Genomic DNA, 23,339 nt, shown 5'->3' with positions numbered 1-23,339 from the left:
GCTGAATAATTAATCATATACTTTAAATTCTCCTTGGGAAAGTTGCCCTAACCCTAAACCTAATAACTCTAACCCTCATTGCCCTGCAAAAAAACCCCAAAAATTGACCCTTTAAATTCTTCTTCACATGAATGTGGTTCTCGAAAAAAATCTCACTGGATGCCATTCTGATTCGGGAACACTGGGAGGTACTCAACAGGCCCTGGGTGCCAAAATATCCTGCCTGCTGTTGTTTGAATTCCATTTTTAATCCACATTGTGGAACTCTCCTTTACAGGCCAAAGAGTGTGGCCAGATGCAGAACAAGTGGCTTATGATCAGCATGGATGTGAATAAGAGTCAAAAAATCCTTATCTAGACAGGCTGCCTCATAGTGTTTGCACTTTACATTAGTTCAAGTCAGTCTGTCCATATTTCTCTGTGTTTATCTTGTTCATTGTTTCCTTAGAGCCAAGAATATTCTTTTTTTTTTTTTTTTGCGGAGCAATGGGGGTTAAGTGACTTGCCCAGGGCCACACAGCTAGTAAGTGTTAAGTGTCTGAGGCCGGATTTGAACTCAGGTACTCCTGAATCCAGGGCCGGTGCTTAATCCACTGCGCCACCTAGCTGCCCCACAAGAATATTCTTTTACAGTTATTTCCTACAAATTGTTTCTACTTCTTAGCTAGTCCTGCTATAAATATATTGATATATATTGGACCTTTCTTTTTGTCATTGACCTCTTTGGGGTATATATTTAGCAATTAATCCTTTGCAATAAAGGGTATGTATGGCTTAGATAATTTATTTGCATAATTTCACATTGCTTCTCAGAATACTAATTGTGAATACTAATTCACAGCTCTACCAACAGTGAAATAGTGTGCCTGTTTTTTTCCACAGCTAGTCCAACATTTACCACTGTGATCTTTTGCCATTTTATTGAGTGTGACGTGAAATCTCAGGGTTATTTTGATTTTTATTTCTTTTATTAGTTATTTATTGGAACTATCTTTCATATGGTCATTAATAGTTTGCAATTCTTTTGAGATCTGTTTATTCCTATCCTTTGACTAATTATCTGTTAGGGAATAACTTTTAGTGTCTTATATTGCTTTTATCTGTATCTTGGACACTGAACCCTTATCAGATGTCTGATAAAAAGTTTTTTTTTCCAGTTGACCACTTCTTATTCTTGATGCATTAATTTGGATTGTGTGAAAGTTTATTAATTTCATGTAATCATAAAGATCATTTTTATCTTTTGTAATTGCCTCTTTCTTTTGTTTCTTTTTGTTTGGTAAGAATCTCTGTTATACATGCCTGTAAAAGTTAAATCATTTGCTTCTCTACTAATTTCCTTGGCTTGATGGTCAGGTATCTGTATTGAATTTATTATGGAATATGATGTAAGATGTTTTTCTAAGCCTAATTTCTGCCAATATTTGTCCTAATTTAATGACTCTTTGTCAGATATGTTGTATGTGAGATTCCTTTTTAGGTATAAGTTAAACTAGATGGTTTCTGACGTCCCTTTTCAACACCGAAATTCTATGATTATAACTGAAAACTAGCACAGATCTTTTTCTTGATGTAATTTATCAGACAAGTCATAGTTAAGTGTGTTGATGTGAGAAACTTATAGATCAAACAATTTTAGGATTGAATTTCATGAAAAAAAAAACCAACAAAGACTAAATATTTACTTCTTTTCCTGTAGCTCCTAAAAGGCGACGGCCAGCTCGTTCAATATTTGATGGTTTTCGAGATTTTCAGACTGAAACTAGTAGGTATCTGTGGAACTTTTTTTTCTTACCTTTGTCTTGTTCAATGGCAATTATATTGCTTTATAGATAGTCTAAGTAAAATAATGGATAGAGCAGTAGATTCAGTTAGGAAAACCTGGGTTCTTAGATACTAGTACCCTGACTAGGGACTTAAACTCTGCCTCAGTTTTCCTAACTGTAAAATTGGTATAACAATACCTATCTATACCAGGGCTTCTTAAACTTTTTCCACTCGTGACTCATTTTTGCACAAGAAATGTTTACGCAACCCCAGGTATATAAGTATATACATAACCTTTTATTGTTGCCAAATTTTTCGTGACCTCCACATTCAGTAACTCAACCCCACAGTTTAAGGAGCTTTGATCTATACTGCCTATATCAAAAGAGCTGTGAGACTCAAATGAGATAAATAATATAAAATTTTGTAGATTTTAAAGGACCATGTAAATTATCATTACTATTAATTATAGAAGCACTATAAAATAGTTCTTGGGAGCAGCTAGGTGGCGCAGTGGATAAATCACCGGCCCTGGATTCAGGAGTACCTGAGTTCAAATCCGGCCTCAGACACTTAACACTAACTAGCTGTGTGACCCTGGGCAAGTCACTTAACCCCCATTGCTCCACAAAAAAAAAATAGTTCTTTAATTAAAGATTCATCAACACAATAAAAACAAGGTAATTTTAGCTTGGGGTTCATAGATTTTGGGGTGAGTGTGAATTTGAATAGGGAAAAATTACATCTATTTCAATATAACTAGTTTCCTTTGTAATCCTACATATTTTATGTATTTAAAACCATCATTCTTAGGAGGGTCCCTAGGTTTCACCAGACTGCCAAAGGGTCTGTGACTCAAAGAACAGTTAAGAATCTTTGCACTATATAAACACTTTTCCCCAGGGAGTTATAGCTTCAGATTTTATCTGTGGACCTACCAGTAAACACAGTATCTGTGATTTGCAAATTGCTTTTATAAAATGTCAAGAGAGGAGCTGTTTTTTCCATGTTAAATATGTAGGAACATTTTCAGACTATTTTGGTATTGTTTTATTTTTCAAATTATATATCCTTTTCATTCCATAGTGATTTTGTTCTATCTGAAAGTGGGCTAGTGTATGGTCAGATTTGTTGATTTCATTTTTTAAAAAATCCCCATTGAGGTCAAATGCTTAAAATTTTAAGTCATTAGGCTATAGGAGGCCTATTACATACATAACAGCACTGACAGAAACAGGGAGGGAGATATACAAGGTCTAATTCACGGTTGGCAGTATTTAGGACCTAAAAAATAAAAAATTCACTATGTGATATTAAAATGCTTCCTACTCTGGCAGTGTCATTTTTGTTAATAGGGCTGCTTAGTTCCCTTGGTTTCTTTCAGCTAGAGAGTGGTGTTTGTTTCAAGAGACATATCTATACATACATACATACATACATACATACATACATACATACATATATATACACACACACACACATCTATATATCTATACATACATATATATATAAAATAGGTGTACATAACCTTCTACTGTTGCCAAATATTTTGTGGGGGCCCCCCCCCCATTCAGTTACTTGACTCTATTCAAGACCCACAGTTTAAGAAGCTAGGCATTATAGGGCTGTAGTTCCTGTGGGTTTTTTTTTTTTACTCTCCCCATTTAATTGAGGACAGTTTTTTATATATCTGCTTTTGAAAACAGTGCATTATAATTATAATGATTATTTTTATTTAGTGAATCAACTTTTGTCCAAAAAATGTAATTGCAGACATTAAAGAATGCTGTTTCCTATTTCACTAACTTTGTTTTCTGTCTCTCTTCAGTTCGGCAGGAACAAGAGTTGAGAAATGGAGGAGCAATAGATAAGAAGCTCACTACCCTTGCAGATCTCTTCCGACCACCTATTGATCTCATGCATAAAGGCAGCTTTGAAACTGTAAGTTTTTAGGTTCCAAGTTTTAACAAAATGACCCAGAAGAACAGTGAAGAAAATTTTGAGTATTTTTTCTTAATGCCTTTATCTTCTGAATTGGGAAATTCTGCTTTTCTTGGAGTACACATTATTTTATTAACCCATTTGGAAGCTAGTATTGTCAGTGATCATTATTAGGTGATATACCCAAATTCTTTTGAAGGCCAGAATTTATGTGCAAAACTTCATTCTCATTGGGAGATAGGGTAATACTGGATACAAATCATAGATAATAGATATATAGTGATCCCCACAAGTACATCGTTCCCAAAGCTTGTTTTCTCTAATAGCTTTAGCTTTCTTCTCCAATTAAGAAAACAATCACAGAATTGGAAGGAAACTCAGTCTAATCTTTACCTATATATCTGAACAATGATTGATCAGCCCTGTCTTTCCTTGAAGACCTCTTGTGAGGAAAGAACCCTTTACTGCCTGAAGTAGCCCATTCTACTTTTAAATAGCTCTAGTTGCTTAGAAGATCTTTTTCAAGAATCAAGCATTAGTTTCTTTTCAGAATAGCTTATATCTGCTCGTTTCCAGCCTAAGCACCCCTAGTTCCTTGATCTGATTGTCGTATGACACTATCTTATGATCAGTAATTATTTGGAGGCCCTTCACCATCTTGGACTTCCCCCCTCATTTGCCAGCAAGTGGTTTGGAGAAGAATGTGTTCAGTGTTTCTCCTAACTTGTACTCATGTATTAATGGTGACCTAGACCAAGATTTCTAAGAGCCTTTTCCTTACCTCCATTTGCCTTTGCAAAATCTGTCCTTGCTCTGAGGTTGGTACTCAGAATAAATGGGTAAATAAGAGGGAAACTTCATTACTGGGACACTTACAGAAGTCACTGTGTAAGAACAAACTTCATGGTTTTGTAGTCATGCATACGATCCTTGAATTATTAAAAATTGACCCTTTAGGGGGGCAGCTAGGTGGCACAGTGAATAAAGCACCAGCCCTGGATTCAGGAAGACCTGAGTTCAAATTTGGCCTCAGACACTTGGCACTTAGTAGCTGTGTGACCCTGGGCAAGTCACTTAACCCTCATTGCCCTGCAAAAAACTGACCCTTTAAATTCTCCTTCACATGAATGTGGTTCTTGAAAAAAATCTCCCTGGATGCCATTCTGATTTGGGAACACTGGGAGGTACTCAACAGGCCCTAAGTGCCAAAATATCCTGCCTGCTATTATTGTTTGAATTCCATTTTTAATCCACATTGTGGAACTCTCCTTTACAGGCCAAAGAGTGTGGCCAGATGCAGAACAAGTGGCTTATGATCAACATCCAGAATGTGCAGGACTTTGCTTGCCAGTGCCTCAACCGGGATGTCTGGAGTAATGAAGCTGTGAAAAACATTATCCGGGAACACTTCATTTTCTGGCAGGTGGGAATGAGGCTCAAGAAGAGTTAGAAAAGCCCTTTTCTTTACTTCACAGGGGAAGGGAAGTGGCAAAAATTGTTTTTTAATCAGCCATGTCATTTTATAAACTAAAACCAACCCTGCTACCATGGCTGAAATACCATGATAGCTGAATATGGAATATAAGTAGGGAAGGGTGTATACTCAGTTATCTAAATTACCAAACTCAGTTATCCAAAATTACCTTACTTTCTTGGTGAAAAGAACAGCAGACTAGGAATCAGGAGACCTGTAATTCTAGTCCCATTTCTCTTAGTACCTTCATGGCCTGAGCAAGTCACTTAACCTCTCGGAGCTGAACTAGATCAGAGGTATCTAACTCAAGACCCACTGGCCACAGGGGTCCCACTCCTAAAGGTGGCCAGAACCAGAATAAAATATAATTTTAAAATGTTTAACAAAATAAATATAAAAATACAACATGGATAATATTAATGGGGAAGCTAGGGGGTATAGTAGATAGTTTGCTGGGCCTGGAGTCAGGAAAACCTGAGTTCAAATCCAACCTCAGACACTAGCTATATGACCCTGGGCAATTCACTTATCCTTGTTTGCCTTAGTTTCCTCAGCTCTAAAATAAGCTGCAGAAGGAAATGGCAAATCACTGCAGTTATTTCTGCCTAAATCCCAAAAGGAGTCATGAAGAGTCAGTCACACACAACTGAAATGACTAAATAGCACCAGTGTTAATTTATGGTTGTATTGGTATGTAGACTGCCGGGATCTGAGTGTGACACCACTGCTTTAAAGCAAGGTCCTTTCTGGTTTTATAATTCCTTAATTGATTTTAAATAAATTGTATAAAAGTTCTGTAACCTTAGTCTAAATGTTAATTTAAAGGCCTATCTTAGTGCTCTTTATAAGCATCCTGCCCACACCCAGTTTAGTTGTAAGTAGTATCTTTTGAATTTTTTAACTCCATCTTAAACCATATCTCTATTTTCCTTTCTTTTTGAGAATTGCTGATTTTCATTGTATGTCAAAGTAGCAGTTGGTAATTTGTCTTTGAGATTAGCTAGCTGTTTAATATCTTATGGTTTGACAGGTATATCATGACAGTGAGGAAGGACAGAGATACATACAGTTTTACAAATTAGGGGATTTTCCCTACGTCTCCATCTTGGATCCAAGGACAGGTAAGATAAGCATCAATTTTATTAAGTTTTGCAGGTCAGTTCAACTTATAACTTATAACTCCCCTTGAACATGCAAGGTACTGTGCTGGGTGCCCAGAAATCAAAATTAAAATGGACATAGTTCTTGTCCTTAAGTGGCTAGTTTTATTCTATGAGGGTGGCTGGGGGTGGCTGGGGACGGGAGCAGGGGGGGGGGCCCTCGGGGACTGGGAAAAGGATGTGCCTTGTATTCAGGCATAATATAAAATAAGTAGTGATGGTACAAAAGAGAACCCCAGAGAAAGTGCTAGAAAGTTTTAGAAATTTCTTAGAGTTGGGGAAGGATTCTTTATTATTATTTGTTTTTTAATTCTTTTTTTCCCCTCTGTTTAGAATTTTATTTTCCAAATTACATGTAAAATGAGGAAGGATTCTTAAAGGCATCAATAATCTTTTGTGATAGTCCAGACAGGAAGTGATGAGGACTTAAATTGTCTGAGTGGGAATGGTGGGGATAGATGTAAGAGATGTGGAGACATGAAAGTTGACATTTGATTGGATGGTGTTAGGGGAGGAGAAAATAGAAGGGATCAGAGATAACTCCCAAGGTTTTGAGTCTGAGTGACTGAGGATGAAGGTAAAGAGAGGTATCCTTACTAGAAATTGAATCATTAAAAGGAAGATAATTTCAGTGTTAGACATAATGAGGTTGATCCTGGTAGGACATCCAAGTAGAGGGGCGTCTTGACATCTTGAGTGATAGGACTGGACTTTGGGAGAGCTATTGGTACTGCACTTACAGATTTAGGAAGGTTCCAAATAGTGATATCATTTGAGTCCATGGGACCAGGAGAAAGTATACATAAAGAAAGACTAGGACAGAGACTATACTTAGCTATCAATAGAAAGAACAAGATGGAAGAACCAGGAAAGAGGAGTGTCATAGAAGCTGGGGGAGAGAGTAAATTAAGGAGAATCAGATGTGGCAGAAAGATAAAGGAGCATGAGGGCAATCTGAGAATGCACTTGTAAGCATATTTGCATAGGTCCTCTATGTGTGACATATCTTACATTAATGGTATTGCTCCATTTTCTGAACTAGTTCTTGGACTATCTGCACTCTTCTGTCAGAAACTATTAGTGCTGCATCAGCATCCCAAATCTGTAAAGAGCACGCACTTTTTCACCCAGGGTTTTTGCTGACAGTGTCTAGATTACCTAGCCCTAAATAAATACAATTTTGTTCAAAAATGGTATTTAACACAGACTACCACGCTTATATGACTGTCAAAAGTGAAATTCCTAATTCAGTATATATTATCAAATCTAGAAAAAATGCCTCATGTGAAAATAAAATCCTTAGCAGTAATTCTAAAAACATTATGTATACATAATTCATAATTCCTTTTGAAAGGAAGATGGCAATGAATACCTTTTCCTGGACCCCATTGAGCCTCCCTTGACATGAGGCCACAGCAGACTTTTCAACTTCAACTGAGAGAAAAATCCCTGCTTCTTGATATGCCCACTAGAAGAGCAGCCTTCTCTGCTACAACCCTCAGAGAAGTGAGACACCGCAATACTGGGTCCTTCCTCCAGAAGAAAAAAAAGAAGACACAGGGATAAATAGCTTGGCTCACTTGGCCTGCTAGAATTCAAGAGCAGTAAGAACAAAAGATCCAGAAAAGAAAGCAAAAGACCTGTGTCTTGAAACCCTAGGCAGGTAATATGGACCTCCAGACATACTCCTTTGCTCTTGAGTTCATCCCCTTGATGATTAGAAGCAAATGTCTTATTTTCTGCATTTACAGCTCTGCCCTATCTGAAGGTCAGTGGAGGTCAGTTCCTCCTTTTCCAAGGAAAAGAGTCATTTTTGTACCAAGTAGGTCTTTGTCCTATTAATGAATAGACACCTCCTCAGCTCAGTCAGTATGACTCATTGGGGACCACTTTCCTGGCTAAAGATGAATGGAGGAAGGGTGATGTCTTTTGTCTCCAGCTCCAGATGGCTAAATGGTAGCAGGTAAATTAAACTGGTGTGGTAGTGGCGATCAATCAGTTAATATACCTCTTGGTATCTGATGCTGTATCTTTTCTCATCCAAAGGCCTTGATACCTGGATTTTTATTGATGTTGTGTCTCCATCTGTCTGCTGTGACCTCTATAATCTAGTTGTAATAGTAATTAATGCCTCGTGCTTATGTAACACTTTATGGTGCTCTATTAAAATAAAGAAATTTCTCTTCAGCATCAGTTTATATTCTGCAAAGGCCTAATATTGTAAAATCGTTACAGGGAGAGGTATTGAACATAAATGCTGTTTCATATCTTAGTTTTTCTTCTTCAGGTCAGAAGCTAGTGGAATGGCACCAATTGGACGTGACTTCTTTCTTGGATCAAGTGACAGGATTCCTGGGTGAGCATGGTCAACTGGATGGACTCTCCAGCAATCCCCCCAAAAAATGTGGCCGCTCTGTAAGTATAAGGGTTCAGGGACCTCTAAGCACAGTTGTACTTAACATCTTATATAATATGCTTATTGAATTTAATTATCATATGTAAATACTGCAAAAAACGAAATTATGTTCAGTCAAACCAGTGCATTGTTATATGGCCATAGTGATTTTATCCTTTAAAAAAAACTTCTCACCTGATCAGCAAGAAACATTGTGAGTCTTAGGAGAAGATCACTGTTGGTAACAGTCACTGTAAGGTGACTACCCTCAGTTTTTCTTCCATTCTGTTTTGTGATTTGTTTTCTATTTTCTTTTTGAGCACATATTTTATTCATAAGTATAGTTAAAATGTTGTCATTAGCAATATCAAAACTATAGAAACTACATTTCTAATTATCCAAACATAAATATTGGGACTAGACTTGTTAGAAGTTTGTTATTTTCTTCAAAACCAAAACACCCTCTTAACAAATGAAAGGGGGGGGTGTTTAGAGCAAATAGTAGTGAGGAATGTATAAATCATATCCTTCTCAATTATAAGGCTTTAGAGAAAAAATTGAGAAATACCACCTGAGGTACCATCAGGTGACTCCTGTTTGTCCTTATGTTTGGACTAGTTGGCTCTTTTCATCACCTTAACATACCAGATTGTCAAAAGTTTTGCTGGATAATTAACCCAAAGAGTATTTTGGGGCTTGTAGTTGAAATCATGGAAGAAAGTACAGAATAGCAGGAAATTAGCATTCCTATCTTGACCAATCAATAGCTTCAAGAAATTGTAGGACAAGAGATACAAATTCTATAAAACAGATTCTGTAAATCCGTTTAATTGTGCTTGAGGAATTCAGATTTACATTTAAGTAGAGGATTTAGTTGTATTGTTTTGGAATATTAAGCTTTTCACTAATTTGTAAAAATTTAATTCACAGAATGACTTACTAGTATCAAGAGTTGAGGCAGTACCTAAATGTTCTCCTCTGCCAAGATCTATAACATTTCTCTCTGCAGCCATGTGTCTTCTCACTAGCAATAGAGGGGGAAGGGAAATGAAAATGTTCCTTTGGTGGGAGCTCATTCAAAGGAGGTAGGCATGGGTTGTCCTCTAGCTCTAGCTAAATGTGCTGTAGAAAAAAAATATAATTCTTGACATCTTGGTTGCTGCATTTCTTATGTTCTTTTGAATTTGATTGGCTGTTTTCAGGTTTGTAAATTGTGTTTTTCCCTTCACTTATGTCTCATGTCTGCACCTGGCAGGAGAGCCTCATAGATGCAAGTGAAGACAGCCAGCTAGAAGCAGCTATCAGAGCCTCCTTGCAAGAGACACATTTTGATTCTACACAGGCAAAACAGGACAGCCGCTCAGATGAAGAGTCAGAATCTGAACTTTTTTCTGGAAGTGAGGAGTTCATATCAGTTTGTGGTTCTGATGAGGAAGAGGAGGTAGAGAATCCTGCCAAATCTAGGAAGTCTCCCCACAAAGACTTATTGCATAGGAAAGAGGAGAACCGGAGGCCTCAGACTGAGCCTTCACCTAGGACTGAACCTGGAACTGCAACAAACCACCAAGTACTGTCAGGAATGGATTCTGAAATATTGGAGGTGTTACCTGAGAAGTCAGATGGGCTTTCAGAGGGGCTGGAAATGAATGGTGAGTTAATTTGTTTCCTAAAATGTGATTTATGCATCAGTTGTCTTCGTAATCTTACTATATTTCCTCTGTACTCTCATATCTTTTTTAAAATTTATTTAGGACCAAAAGCACAGCTGATGTTGAGGTATCCAGATGGAAAGAGGGAACAGATCACTCTTCCAGAACAAGCTAAACTTCTCGTAAGTAGAATTAACTAGAACTTTTTATAGCGGGCAGAGAAGTTACCTAACTGGAAGAATAGTTCTTTGATACTCCTTTGAAATAATCATCCTTGATCTAATTTAAACAGAAGCAAAAATAAACGGTGTATGTTCATAATACTATTCTAGACACTTGAGGCAGTCTGGCTCATAACCCGAAAGCAGGAATGGCAAATCCTAACTCTGGTGTTCCCATTGATTTGAAGGAAGCTATTTTCTGACCTATAAAAGAGCCAAAGAAAAGAAGGCCTTGTTAGTTGTTAACATAAGATTTCATAAAGGTGAACCCTAAATCACTCATTTAATTTCATTGGGGGGGCAGATTAGTTTTAAAAAGAGATCTAGGTTTTCTTTTTGTCCTAGAGAAGCTGAGGTTCTTTTCTTCCTTGTGTGCTTTGGAATCAAATCTGAAATTACCTAGAGAGAGCCATTCTTTCTCTTCACTTTCTTTTTCAGCACATACCTAAGCAACCTCTTATCAAGTCTGTTTCCTCCATCAAAACCTTTTGAGGGGCAGCTAGGTAGCACAGTGGATAAAGCACAGGCCCTGGATTCAGGAGGACCTGAGTTCAAATCTGGCCGCAGACACTTGGCACTTACTAACTGTGTGACCCTGGGCAAGTCACTTACCTCATTACCCTGTCCAAACCTCCCCCCCCCCAAAAAAAAACTTTTGAAAAGATTTTTAAAATTTTAATTGGAAATTTTAAATTAAAGTTGTGGTTTTCACCAAAATTACTTATCCAAATGATGAGTTTAAAGAACATGGAAGCTTAGTTGCTTTTAGCTCATCAGAATGGTTCTTCTCAACTGGAGACACAATAGCAAGGAATTTTAAAGATTTATGTACTTCCTAGAATATATCTATTTGACAAAAGTTAGTGGAAATCATGTAGATTTTAGTTCCATGAATAAAACTGAAGACATTAATTTTAGGTGCCATAATATCCTTGTTTGTCAAAGGTGGTTTTTTTCATTGAATTTCATTTTACAATTTGGGGTACTTTCTGGTATCTGCCACTGTTGTTATTCTCTTCCATTTCTAGGTTATGACACTGCCAGTGCCCCTTCTGCTGCCACATAATCCTATTGTCACTATTGTTAAAATCCTGAGAAGCTTTTTAGAGCTTAGCACCATTCTTTACCTGTACCCAACTCTGATACATAAGAAAACCAAAGTGGAGCAGATGGTTCTGTTCAGTTTCCCAAATAAAAGCGCATTGAAACCCAAATTTTTTTGGGTACAGATAGAGCCCCACCCATTCCCATTTCAGGTGCTTTGATGGATTGTATTCTGTCTTTAAGAGCCCTCCAGTTTTATTTTGGTGGCTCTTAAAAACAAGGCAACTCCTGAGGCCCACAGTACCAACTAGAGCCTTTGCCTGATTGATCAAGGTCTCAGGGCTCTTGGAGTACTATAACTGTTATAGTGGTGGAGGCTCTGGGCATTTTTGTGACCCTTCTTACCAGATGGTATTGTCACATGTAGAACTGGAGTCAGGCCTGAAAGTTTTCCTATTTAGAATGAAGACTTTGGGGTGTATCACTGAGATCTGTCTCAGACACTTTATTTGGCTTAGAGTTAAAGCAGAAATATAAGTAAAGTGTTAGCAGAAAGACAGCCACAGAAGAAAGTAGGTAGGGGCAGCTAGGTGGCGCAGTGGATAGAGCACTGGCCCTGGATTCAGGAGTACCTGAGTTCAAATCCAGTCTCAGACACTTAACACTTACTAGCTGTGTGACCCTGGGCAAGTCACTTAACCCCAATTGCCTCACTAAAAAAAAAAAAGAAGAAAGTAGGTATCATGACAGTAGAGCATGGCATAAGTGGCAGTGACATCAGGAGGAAGAGAAAAGCCCTTAGAGAATTTTTGTTGATATTGGGCAAGCCACTTAACTTCTGAAAAGGCAAATATTAGTAGCACCTACCTCAAAAGGTGGGTGTGAGGATCAAATGGGATAATGTATATAAAAGCACTTTATAAAATATTCTATAAATATGAAATATTAATTACTACTGAAGAAGAGCAAGTAGCTTAAAATCCCATGATCTTCCCTTTGGTTTCCTCATGGTGCTTTAGTTTGGGTTTTGAGATACTTCATCCAAAGTTAGATCACACAGTCTTCAATAGGAAAATCACTGCTTCTTCCTGCTTTTTGAAATGCCTAAGATCATGTACATAGAAGATCCATGCCCACAACATGCATCTGTAGACTCCTGGTCCATTGTTTTCTAGTGTGCTTCACTATCCCCTAGAATCTTAATTCAATCTGCTTTTATTGTTTTTAAAAGTCTTCCACATACCATTGTTAGAAAAGAAAGGGGTGTTACTGTCAAAATTTAGCTTTTTGTTGAAGAAGGTCAGTGCTTCTTTTAGGCTACAGCTGATGCAGATGGAACTGAGGTGGTCATTAATCCAAAGAATATTTTATCTAGTTTATCTAAGATAATCATAGTTTACTGTAATCCAGTATGTGGATTGGTCAAGAGATCACTTGACTGATTTTTTTTTCACCTTCAGATATAAGTATAAATCATAGGATATTCGGTCAGAAATGAATTTGCATTGACCTTCATCTCTTAAAGGTACCTCAGTGTAACTTTAGCACACTTGGTGGACCTACCCTAGAGAATAATAGGGCCGAGTAGTTAATACATCATTAAAAGCAGTGTTTTTTGAACAGGGAAGGGGGGCTGTTAGAAAGGGGCATACTCATATGAAAAAAATGCTCTAAATCACTATTGGATTATTATTATTATTATTATTATTATTATTAAATTTTTTTGGGGGGTGAGGCAATTGGGGTTAAGTGACTTGCCCAGGGTCACACATTTAGTAAGTGTCAAGTGTCTGAGACTGGATTTGAACTCAGGTCCTCCTGAATTCAGGGCCGGTGCTCTATCTACTGCTCCACCTAGCTGCCCCATAATCACTATTGATTAGAGAAATGCAAATTAAAACAACTCTGAGGTACCACCTCACACCTGTCAGATTGACTAATATGACAAACAAGGAAAATAATAAATGTTGGAGAAGCTGTAAAAAAAAAGTTGGAACACCAATGCATTGTTGGTGGAGTTGTGAACTGATCCAACCATTCTGGAGAGCAATTTGGAACTATGCCCAAAGGGCTAAAAGCAATTGACCCAGTAATGTCACTACTAGGTCTGTATCCCAAAGAGATCATAAAAAGGGGAAAAGGACCCACATGTATAAAACTATTTACAGAAGCTCTTTTTGTGGTGTCAAAGAATCAGAAGTTGAGGGTATACACATCAATTGGGGAATGGCTGAATAAGTTGTGGTATATAAATGTACTGGAATACCATTGTGCTGTAAGAAATGATGAGCAGGCAGATTTCAGAAAAACCTGGAAAGACTTAAGTGGACTGATGCTGAGTGAAGTGAGCAGAACCAGGAGAACATTGTACACAGTAACAGCAACATTACGTGATGATCATCTGTGATAGACTTAGCTCTTCTCAGCAATACAATGATCCAAGATAATTCAAAAGCATGCATGATGAAAACTGCTAACCACATCCAGAAAAAAGAACTGTGGATTCTGAATGCAGATTGAACCATATTCTACTTTTTTTTTTCTTTTTTGAGGTTTTCCCCTTTTGTTCTGATTCTTCTCTTACAACATAACTAATATGTTTAATGTGATTTGTACATATATAACCTATGTTAGATTGCTTTCTGTCTTGGGGAGGGAGAAGGGAAGGGAGGGAGGAAGAAAAATTTGGAACTAAAAATCTTATGAAAACAAATATTGAAAACTATCTTTACATGTAACTGGAAAATAATAAAATACTTTTATGATTTACAAAATAAAATAAAATGAACTTTCCCCACTAAGGAGGCAAGTTCATGATTTGAAGACGCTAGAAAAAAAGAGGGAGGGACTGACAGCAGCAAGAAATTATAGGCAGGGGGCAGCTAGGTGGCAGAGTGGATAAAGCACCAGATCTGGATTCAGGAGGACCTGAATTCAAATATGGCCTCAGACCTTGACACGTACTAGCTGTGTGACCTTGGGCAAGTCACTTAACGCTCATTGCCTACTCAAAAAAAGAAAAAGGAAAGGAAAGAAATTCTAGGCAAACAGAGAGGGAAACCAACAAAATATTTTTAAAATATGCAAAAACTTAAAGCATAGCAGAATGGGGTTATTTTTTTCTTTTAAAATTTTTAATAAACATTTTTATTTAAAGTATTCCATTTCAAGTTCTGTTCCTCCCTCCCTTTCCCCCTTTCTGAGGCAGTAATCAATCAGATATAGGTTATACACATGCAATTATGTAAAACATTACCATATTAGTCATTTAGTCAAAACTTGAATAAAAGAAAAAAACGAAAGTAAAAAATAGCATACTTCAGTCTGTATTCAATCAATATCAGTTCTTTCTCTAGAGGTGATTATTAATATGCTTCATCATTAGTCCTTTGGGATTTTCTTGGATCATTGTATTGCTGAGAATAGTTGTCATTCACAGTTCTTCATTGAACAATATTGCTATTATTGTGTACAATGTTCTCCTGGTTGTGTTCACTATTCATCAGTTCATGGAAATATTTCCAGGTTTTTCTGAAATCATCCTGCTTGTCATTTCTTATAGCACAATAATATCCCATTATAATCATAAACCCCAGCTTATTTAGACACTCCTCAATTGGTTTCTAATTCCAGACCTAAATTTTTTTTTTTAAAGAATTTTATTTTTCCCAAATTACATGTAAAAACAAATTTTAACATCGATATGTAAAACTTTTTGTCAGAATGGGGTTATTTACTATTTATTAAGTACCCTTACACACTTCAGTGCTGGTAAGGTGATTATTTGTATTTGTAATACAGAATGGTAATTGATGCTCATGATGACTTTGAATCATGAAGAACTGTTTAAAATTATGGTCCTTTACTCTGACTTTCATTTTTCCTTTTAAAAAGGGGGTTAAATTGTTTTTTAAAGTTTTGGCACTTAGAGGGAATACTTTAAGTTACTAAGGAAATTTTCTTATGTGTAGATCATCACATTCCCTAATAGTACTGTCTAAATGAGGCATTATTGTATTTGATTTACTACATGCTTAATGTTGTTTCTGTCATCATCTGTTACTTATGCTCTCTCTCTCTCTCTCTCTCTCTCAACCCCCCCCCCCCCCCCCCCCCCCCCCCCCCCGCTTTAGGCTCTGGTGAAGCATGTGCAGTCAAAAGGATACCCAAATGAACGTTTTGAACTTCTCACCAACTTCCCTCGACGGAAGCTTTCTCACCTTGACTATGACATTACATTACAAGAGGCAGGCCTCTGTCCTCAAGAGACTGTCTTTGTACAGGAAAGAAATTAGCACCGTGGCCTGACCTCTCTCAGCTGCCCCTCGTCCTTTTATGTGGGATACTGCATCCCTGTGTTGTGCAGTTTGGCTCCTAGGACCACAGAGCCAAACTGGACAAGCAGCACCCGCCTGCTTTCTTCTTTGTCTGGGCTCTCCTCCATAGCGTCTTTCCCTCTGTCTTCTTCTGTCCTTCCTCCTCTCCTCTTTCTTCCCTTTCCCCCCCTAATCTGGTGACCAAATGAAAACCTAAGTATACCATCTGTCCTAATATTGGCAGCAGGAAATGCTTGTTCCATTTGGAAAAGAGAGATGCTGCTGTCTGGCACATCACTCTCTGGAAATATGAAAAATAATGTGACCTCATTTTCCTGTGGTGGAGGAAGGGCCAGATTAAAAAAAAAAAAAAAGAACCACTTCCCATCCCCAACTTATTCTTTGCCCTTGGGAGAAAAAAAAAAGTGTCTTCATTTTTTTAAAGTTTCACATAAGAAATATCATGTAACAAAATAACCAGGCTTTTGCTTATGTGGAGAAAAGCGCTCCTTATGATAGTTTGTCTCCCCCCCAATTTTTTTTTAATTTCTCTTTCCCTCATTCTCTCCTGTAGAAGAATAGGTCCATGGTATATGTGCTATTGGGAAGTTGATTGTCAAATATGGGATGAGATAGATTAGAATGGCTTTCAACACTCCTGCCTTAGACAGTTTTCTCCATCACTCTTTATTTGGAATTATTTTATGGAAGCTGGTGATACCAACATACTAGGAGTGAATAGTAATTCAGTGAAGTTATTGAATCCTTTATACCCATTTTCAAGCTAATGATATCTTAAGATTTTCCATAATTTCAAAAACTTCTCGTGTTGGGAAAAGAAATGTGTTTACTCTTAGGACAGTATAGAATTTCCTGGCCTCTTCATTTTCTGGGTCCAACAAAGGGTTTAAGAATGGCAGGAGCTTTTTTTTTCCTTTTTAAATTGTAGTTTTACAATCATGCAGTAATGGTAACTGTAAATTAGAAATTGGTCTTGCTATTGATCTTATCTATGGTGCTTTAGGGCTGCCTCAGAGAAAGAGAGGAAAAAAAAAGGAACTCTGAATAGGGGGTTTCTTTAGATATAATGCAAATTCGTTTTGATCCCAGGGTAAAATAATCTTTAAGAGGCTATACTGACTAAATGAGCTTAACTCCTTTAAGATTTTGGTTCTGCCATCACCTCTTGTAGCCAAAGGATATTCAGTGGCATGAGAACTGAAAGCATCTCTTAAGAGAACACCTTTCAACTCAGTCCATAAAGCAGCATTTAATAACTGGAGTGAGAAAAGCTGTCTTTAGTAATCTTCCAACAGTTGTATTTTTTCCTGCCACAAAAAACTAACTCATTTAATTTGTAAGTAAAGTGAGAGTTTGATATTCAGCTCCAAAGAAGTTATCTATTTTGGATGAACACAACACCATTCATTTGCCCCTTCCTTATTTTGAGCTAGCAGGAGAGTAGGGACTTGGGGTGAAGGTGGCAATAGAACTAAAACTTTGTCTATATAGAGATCATACTATAGAGTGTACCAAGTTTTGTCACTGTTATTTAGGCTGATTTGTTTCTGCACCTTAGAGGAAAAATAAATTGCTAATGTTGGAAATAAAGTACAAAGTTTAACTTGTAACCCAAATTCAGATATATTTTCAGAGACTTTTAGGCTTCCTGTCTATTTTAAGAGATCTTACCTTTTAGCACCCAAGGGATAAAGGAGGAGGGGATTATCTTTTGTTCGTACACAATTGTGGAATGTGATTTCTAATGATTGATTGGTGAGGCACCCTCACTAAAGAATGAAATATATGTCTTCTATAGGAAATCATGGGAAAGTCTGTTTATTCTTTAATGGATCTTTACAAATGAATGTCCTTACATTTTCCTAAGTCTGTGTAAGTGCTTATGTATAAGTATATAATTGTATAAATATTTATAAATATATTTATATAATTACAGTTTCTTGTATGCATTGAGTCAGAGTTATCTATCCAGATTGGTGATTAAACAGCACTACTTTGGTGTTTTTGCACAGGGGTCTACAGGTTTACCAGCAGCTTCTGATTCCTTGCAAAAACATACCTTTCTTGGTAATCTCTGCAGGTAATATATTGGAGGGCCTTAGATATGAGCACTTGTTAACTATGGAGAAGCACTGTGTATTATCAGTAGTACACAGGAAGAAATGGAGATTTTGGATTAGAGAAGGATTTAGAAACCTTGAATTTTCGGGTGGCACGAGGTCAGGGCCTCTTCTAGGAGTACGGGAAAGACCAGTGAAGTAGGTCCACTTGTGAACTACAGATTTGTGAGCAGAGTGACAGCTGAGTGTGTGAAATGTTCTTTGGATAAATCACCCATTGAATTCCTTCCCCAGTTCCTTTGATATTCTCCTTTTTAGGAAAAATAGTCAAAGTCAAGATGTAGTCTTTTCAAAGGCAAGTTCCAGGCTTTCTGATAAAGCCCAGTCATTGTTAGGTGACTATTTGTATTTAGTATAGTGAATCTTGAGGGTGGAAATATGTAGAAAACTGAAAAACAGACAAATGAAAAGAGCAAAGATTCCTCCTATCCTAAGCACACTTTGGCCTTGAATTTCAGAATATGGTCATTGAATTATTTTATCTCACAGAGACATAACTATTCTGTGGTTGTTAGGGCTTCAGTAAGGGCACAGAGCTACCCCTTAATGGAGCACATACTTTATATCTAGCATTCTCCAATCCCAGAAAAATTTGTTGCTGCTCTCCTTAAAATTATTCTGCTTTCTTTTTATGCCTTCTTTCTTTTCAAGATTCTTTAAACTAAGTTAAAATAGTGATTTTTCGCTATTTTGGAGGCAAAGAGAAATGTGTTATGATTTAGCTTCGAGAGCTAAATTAAGTGGGTTGAGAAAGAAGCACTTTGGCTGTACATTTTTACTTCTTTCAGGACTTTCCCTTGCTCCTTTGAATCTTTCTCTGGATTAAGAAGAGGGAGCCCTTGTCTTTCCCTAGTTATGGAAGTACTGTTTCTGGGAGGGGAATTGCTGAGAAGAAAGTGGTTTATATGAATTACACTAATTGGTTTTGTTATTGGTTTAAATGGTAATTGAAGTTAGGGGGTCAGAGATAAAGAATCTATAGTCCAGCTGCAGACTTAAGAATGTCTGAGCACAGTCCTCTTACAGTATTTACTTACTCTAGCTGGGTGCTTTTCCTAACCTGCTTTGATCTTCAAAGGAAAGCATCTATGTGGAATCAGCATCCAGATTCACAAAAGTATAACTTGACACAACAGTTCAACAGCTGTGATTATAATGGTTATTTTCTTTTAATACACTGGGGCAGGATGGGAGGGTATTTAATAGGTTGGAAGGGTTGGGGGAGAAGGGAGGGTTTGGGAAGGGGACACACCTTAGAAATAAGCCAGGCCACAGAAATTAATTGAGAACTGGTAGGGAAAAGTGAGTTCAGGAGAATTTAAGATGAAGAGAAATATTTTTTGATGCAGGAAGGACCCATTTAAAAGACAAGATTTTTATAATTTGGGAAAGAAGATTGTTTTTGGTTAATGGTAGTTAATTCTATTTCAAAGGCCTATTCCTCCAACATTGACTAATAAAGCTTAAATTTAAAATCATAGGACTTTAATTTGTCTATTAAAATTTGGGAAGGAAAAAAGGGAAAATAATGGTAGAAAATTTTGAAGAGGACTTGCCCTGAGAATCAAAATTTCTTAATCATTCCACTGTTCTGAGGAGCTAGCTTTTTTTTTTTTTTTTTTTTTTTTTTTGGTGAGGCAACGGGTTAAGTGACTTGCCCAGGATCACACAGCTAGTAAGTGTCAAGTGTCTGAGGCTGGATTTGAACTCAGGTTGTCCTGACTCCAGGGCCTGTGCTCTATCCACTGCACCACTTAGCTGGCCTGGGGCTAGCTTTTAATACTAATTAGGAAGCTATTATTAAAATGAGTAGACTGGTGAAAGTATAAAAGGAAAAAAAAGAACTTAAATTATTAGATTGCTTGCCATGAATAATTACTCTGTCAGTGTACTTTACATCCTTAGGAAAGGATAGATTCTCTTCCTGTCTTCAAATATTATCAGGCTCAATATCTGTTGTTTAAGGACTTTTCCTATATCATTTCATTCAGGTATCATTGTCCCATTTTCCAGATGAGGAAATGGCCTCAACGAAGTTGAAAAATTTGTCCATGATTGCACAGGTTTAAACCCAGATCTTCTTGATTCCCAAGGTCAGCAGTCCAGCTGCTACTCCACTTTGCCTCTTGCCACACATTTGTTGAGTCCTGACTGCTGTGTCACCTGGCATAGACCCATGATGGACTACTAAATGAAAGGTTTAAAAAGAAAAGCATAATGTAGAACCCTGGTTCTCAAGGACCTGGAAACCTAGTTAAAGGGACGAAATACAAACGAAACGTTTAGAGAATAACGAATTACTAAGGTGCCTGTTAATGTATCGTTAGCAGTTCAGAGAAGATAAAGACCAGTATGGACTAGTGATCAGAGATGGCTTTATGGAAAAGGTGTTCTTGGGGAATAGGTGGGAAATGACCTGATTTTAATATAAAGCGACAAATTCCTTTACTCCATTTATTGCTGCCACAGTTTATGGTGTGATTGGGTGGATCCTTTTTTTTTTTTTTTAAGTGAGGCAATTGGAGTTAAGTGACTTGCCCAGGGTCACACAGCTAGTAAGTGTTAAGTGAGGCCGGATTTGAACTCAGGTCCTCCTGACTCCAGGGCCGGTGCTCTATCCACTGCGCCATCTAGCTGCCCCCTGGGTGGATCCTTTTAAGTTTTTGTGTCAGTTTTACCAAGATTGCTAACCACCTGCTTCGCCTTGAGACTATAGCTCACTAAGAAAATATCCCATATTTGGACACATAGGAGGAACTACTTGACAGAACCTCTAGTACTTAGTACAACTTGGAGAAAGTTATCTTCTCTGCCACATGCCAAGTCATTCATAGATGCCCCCTTGTTTTGTTGTAGGTTGTCCCAGAAGACTTTAGAGATGAAGTGTTTCCTTTGCCCTTTGTTCACGAACTGGTTTTTTGACTAATCAGTCCTGTCTGCTGAAATTCAATAATGGTGCAGTGGTTTTACTCTTCAGTGCTTTATTCCTGGTCAACATTGTCTCCAAATAAGGGATGATTAAATCAACCCGGATAGTTCACCATTGCTATAATAACATTTAACTTTCCTTGTTTTATAGGTTATTTTTTGTGCTGAAGCCTAAGATGTTAACTGTCTGAGTAATTTTGTGAGGATTGGTTTCAGAATCTAAATCTGTCTTTTTGGTTGTTTTTTGAGAAAATTTCCAATACTCCATCAGGCTATAAGTTACAGAGAAGTTGTAGTAGAGAGAATTTCCTCCCTCCCCTCATCCTATTAGATTGACTTGTAAAAAGACAGAAACTGATAAAGACATCTCTCTATGTTCCTTGCCATTTCCCCCAAGTTTTATGCTTTGTCTCTCTGAAGCACTTATTGTGCGGTGCTCATCTCTTTTATTATCATCATTGTTGAAAAGAATAAATTTGTGAGGAGTGCTCATGTCAGCCCCATTAGGGACACAATAAGTTTTTGACCATATTTGGTTTAGAGAATGCAGTGGACATTCTGTGGTTTGTCCTACTCCTTGAGTGATGGGTTTGGTTGGGGTTTTTTTTGTTGTTGTTTTGCTTTTTTATATGTGAAAGCCTTAGCATTCCCCAACAGAGGAATGGCTTTTCAGTGCTAAAGGTGTCACTTGAATTTAATGAATGAGTGTGTCAGCCTACTGTTTTACAGGACTTTTTGCCTTTTCAGCAATAACTTTCCACCCCATGAGGCAGCACTGCTGTCAGGATAGCTTGGGATTTCAAGTATGGTGTCAAGATGAATAATGATGGCTTTGAAGGTCTTCTGCCATTGAACTCATATTCATTGATTGTGAGATTTAATGTTATTTACTAAGTGATGCTTTCCTTAAAACATTCTTTTTCCTCTTCTCTGTTCTTAATTTAAAAAAAAAATCATTCCTTGAAAATTACTTTGATTATTGCAATGACCTGTGTTTAAGGGAGCTCATTTTCTAAAACATCTGGCTTATTTGTGTCACTTTTGGAGAAGTAGGTAGGAAAGCCTCTTTCCAGAAACATCAGAGGTGAGTGTTCTTGTTTTCTTTCCCCCCTTTCTTTAGAGAATCCTTTGTCCTATAGTTTTCCATTGGCCTCAAAAGGGAGAAGCAGATACTAGAATTGTTACATTACTGGAAGCCTGTAGAATAAGCAGACTGGCTTATTCTTAACTCCCTCATCAAAATCTTTGCTTATCCATTCTTTTCTTATAGGAGGGAGACACTATGGAAGTTGTATGGTATGCTTCACAAAATGCCACTGTAGAGCCTGGGCCACTTAGTCAAATTGATAGCTATTATAATTTGTGGTTCAGGATTTTTTTTTTTTTTTGCCAAATGATAGTTTGAAGTGAAACTGAATCAGAAATGCAGTGCATCTGAAGAAGTAATGGTAAAGCTTCAGAAAAAGAAACACCTGTGGTGATCTTGCCTATGCAATAGGTTCATAGGTTAATTTATGAATATTACAGTTTGCTGTGTTGGATTTGGGCCATAGCTAAAAACAGTAATTAGTCACTTGGAAAAGAATATTATTTCAAAAGATAATTCTTGCTATGACCTAAAATTGCTATCCCTATTAGTACTCAATGGGATCTTTAAAAAGAAAAGTAGAACTAAATATAAATGTTTATGATTTAAAATAAAAAGCTTATTGATTTATTTTTCCTTGCCACATTTATTTAACCAATGCTATCTCACAGTACCTTGAACATTTAGGCATTTAATATGATTGATTTTCCATTTCAGATAACTGTAGTCTTGAAATGGAATTCTCCTAATGTTAAAATTCTTTCTTTGCTTTCTGACAAAAGTCTCTCGGGGAGGGAATATAGTAGGAAATTTCAGGAGATAGACCTAAATTGTTATCATTTTTAGCTCCTCATGCATCTTTTTATATTTCAAGTGTCTTTAGTGTGAGTTACCAAGATTTGTGCTTTGTGAGTGGCATTGGAATCTAAATTCTTCTGGGGGCACCTTACTGGCATTGTGTGACAAGAGCAAATAAATATATCTTTCTCACAGCTATTATAATGGAAATCCAGCAGTTCATTAAACAGGTATGACTCAAAACAAGAAGAGATGTGCCACCTTAATCCTGCTTTCTTTAACTGCTCTTTTATTTTTCTGAGTCTTTACCCCATAGATTAGCTCCACATGTAGTGAATTTTATACCACCAAAGAATTTCTTTATATTCTGGTTATCAGGATGAGAATGATTTGTGCCCTCCACTTTTTAGTATGTGTA

The 23,339-nt window shown here is 37.1% G+C and overlaps 1 protein-coding gene across 1 annotated transcript in view; it reads left to right on the top strand.

Annotated features, from left to right (window-relative positions):
- The window catches only part of UBXN7 (UBX domain protein 7), a 52,163-nt gene extending 29,031 nt beyond the window's left edge, over window positions 1–23,132 (top strand). Inside the window, exons 4-11 of the mRNA XM_043992175.1 lie at window positions 1,700–1,765; window positions 3,596–3,708; window positions 4,985–5,131; window positions 6,213–6,303; window positions 8,630–8,757; window positions 9,993–10,386; window positions 10,489–10,568; window positions 15,785–23,132. Coding sequence (XP_043848110.1) covers window positions 1,700–1,765; window positions 3,596–3,708; window positions 4,985–5,131; window positions 6,213–6,303; window positions 8,630–8,757; window positions 9,993–10,386; window positions 10,489–10,568; window positions 15,785–15,946 — 1,181 coding nt within the window. The 3' untranslated portion in view covers window positions 15,947–23,132. The remainder of the gene's footprint in view (window positions 1–1,699; window positions 1,766–3,595; window positions 3,709–4,984; window positions 5,132–6,212; window positions 6,304–8,629; window positions 8,758–9,992; window positions 10,387–10,488; window positions 10,569–15,784) is intronic.
- Window positions 23,133–23,339: the final 207 nt, after the last annotated feature.

Source organism: Dromiciops gliroides, chromosome 3 (assembly GCF_019393635.1).
Source record: "Dromiciops gliroides isolate mDroGli1 chromosome 3, mDroGli1.pri, whole genome shotgun sequence".
Taxonomy (NCBI): domain Eukaryota; kingdom Metazoa; phylum Chordata; class Mammalia; order Microbiotheria; family Microbiotheriidae; genus Dromiciops; species Dromiciops gliroides.
Note: the sequence above shows the minus strand (reverse complement) of the source record. Positions and strands in the feature narration are given on the sequence as shown.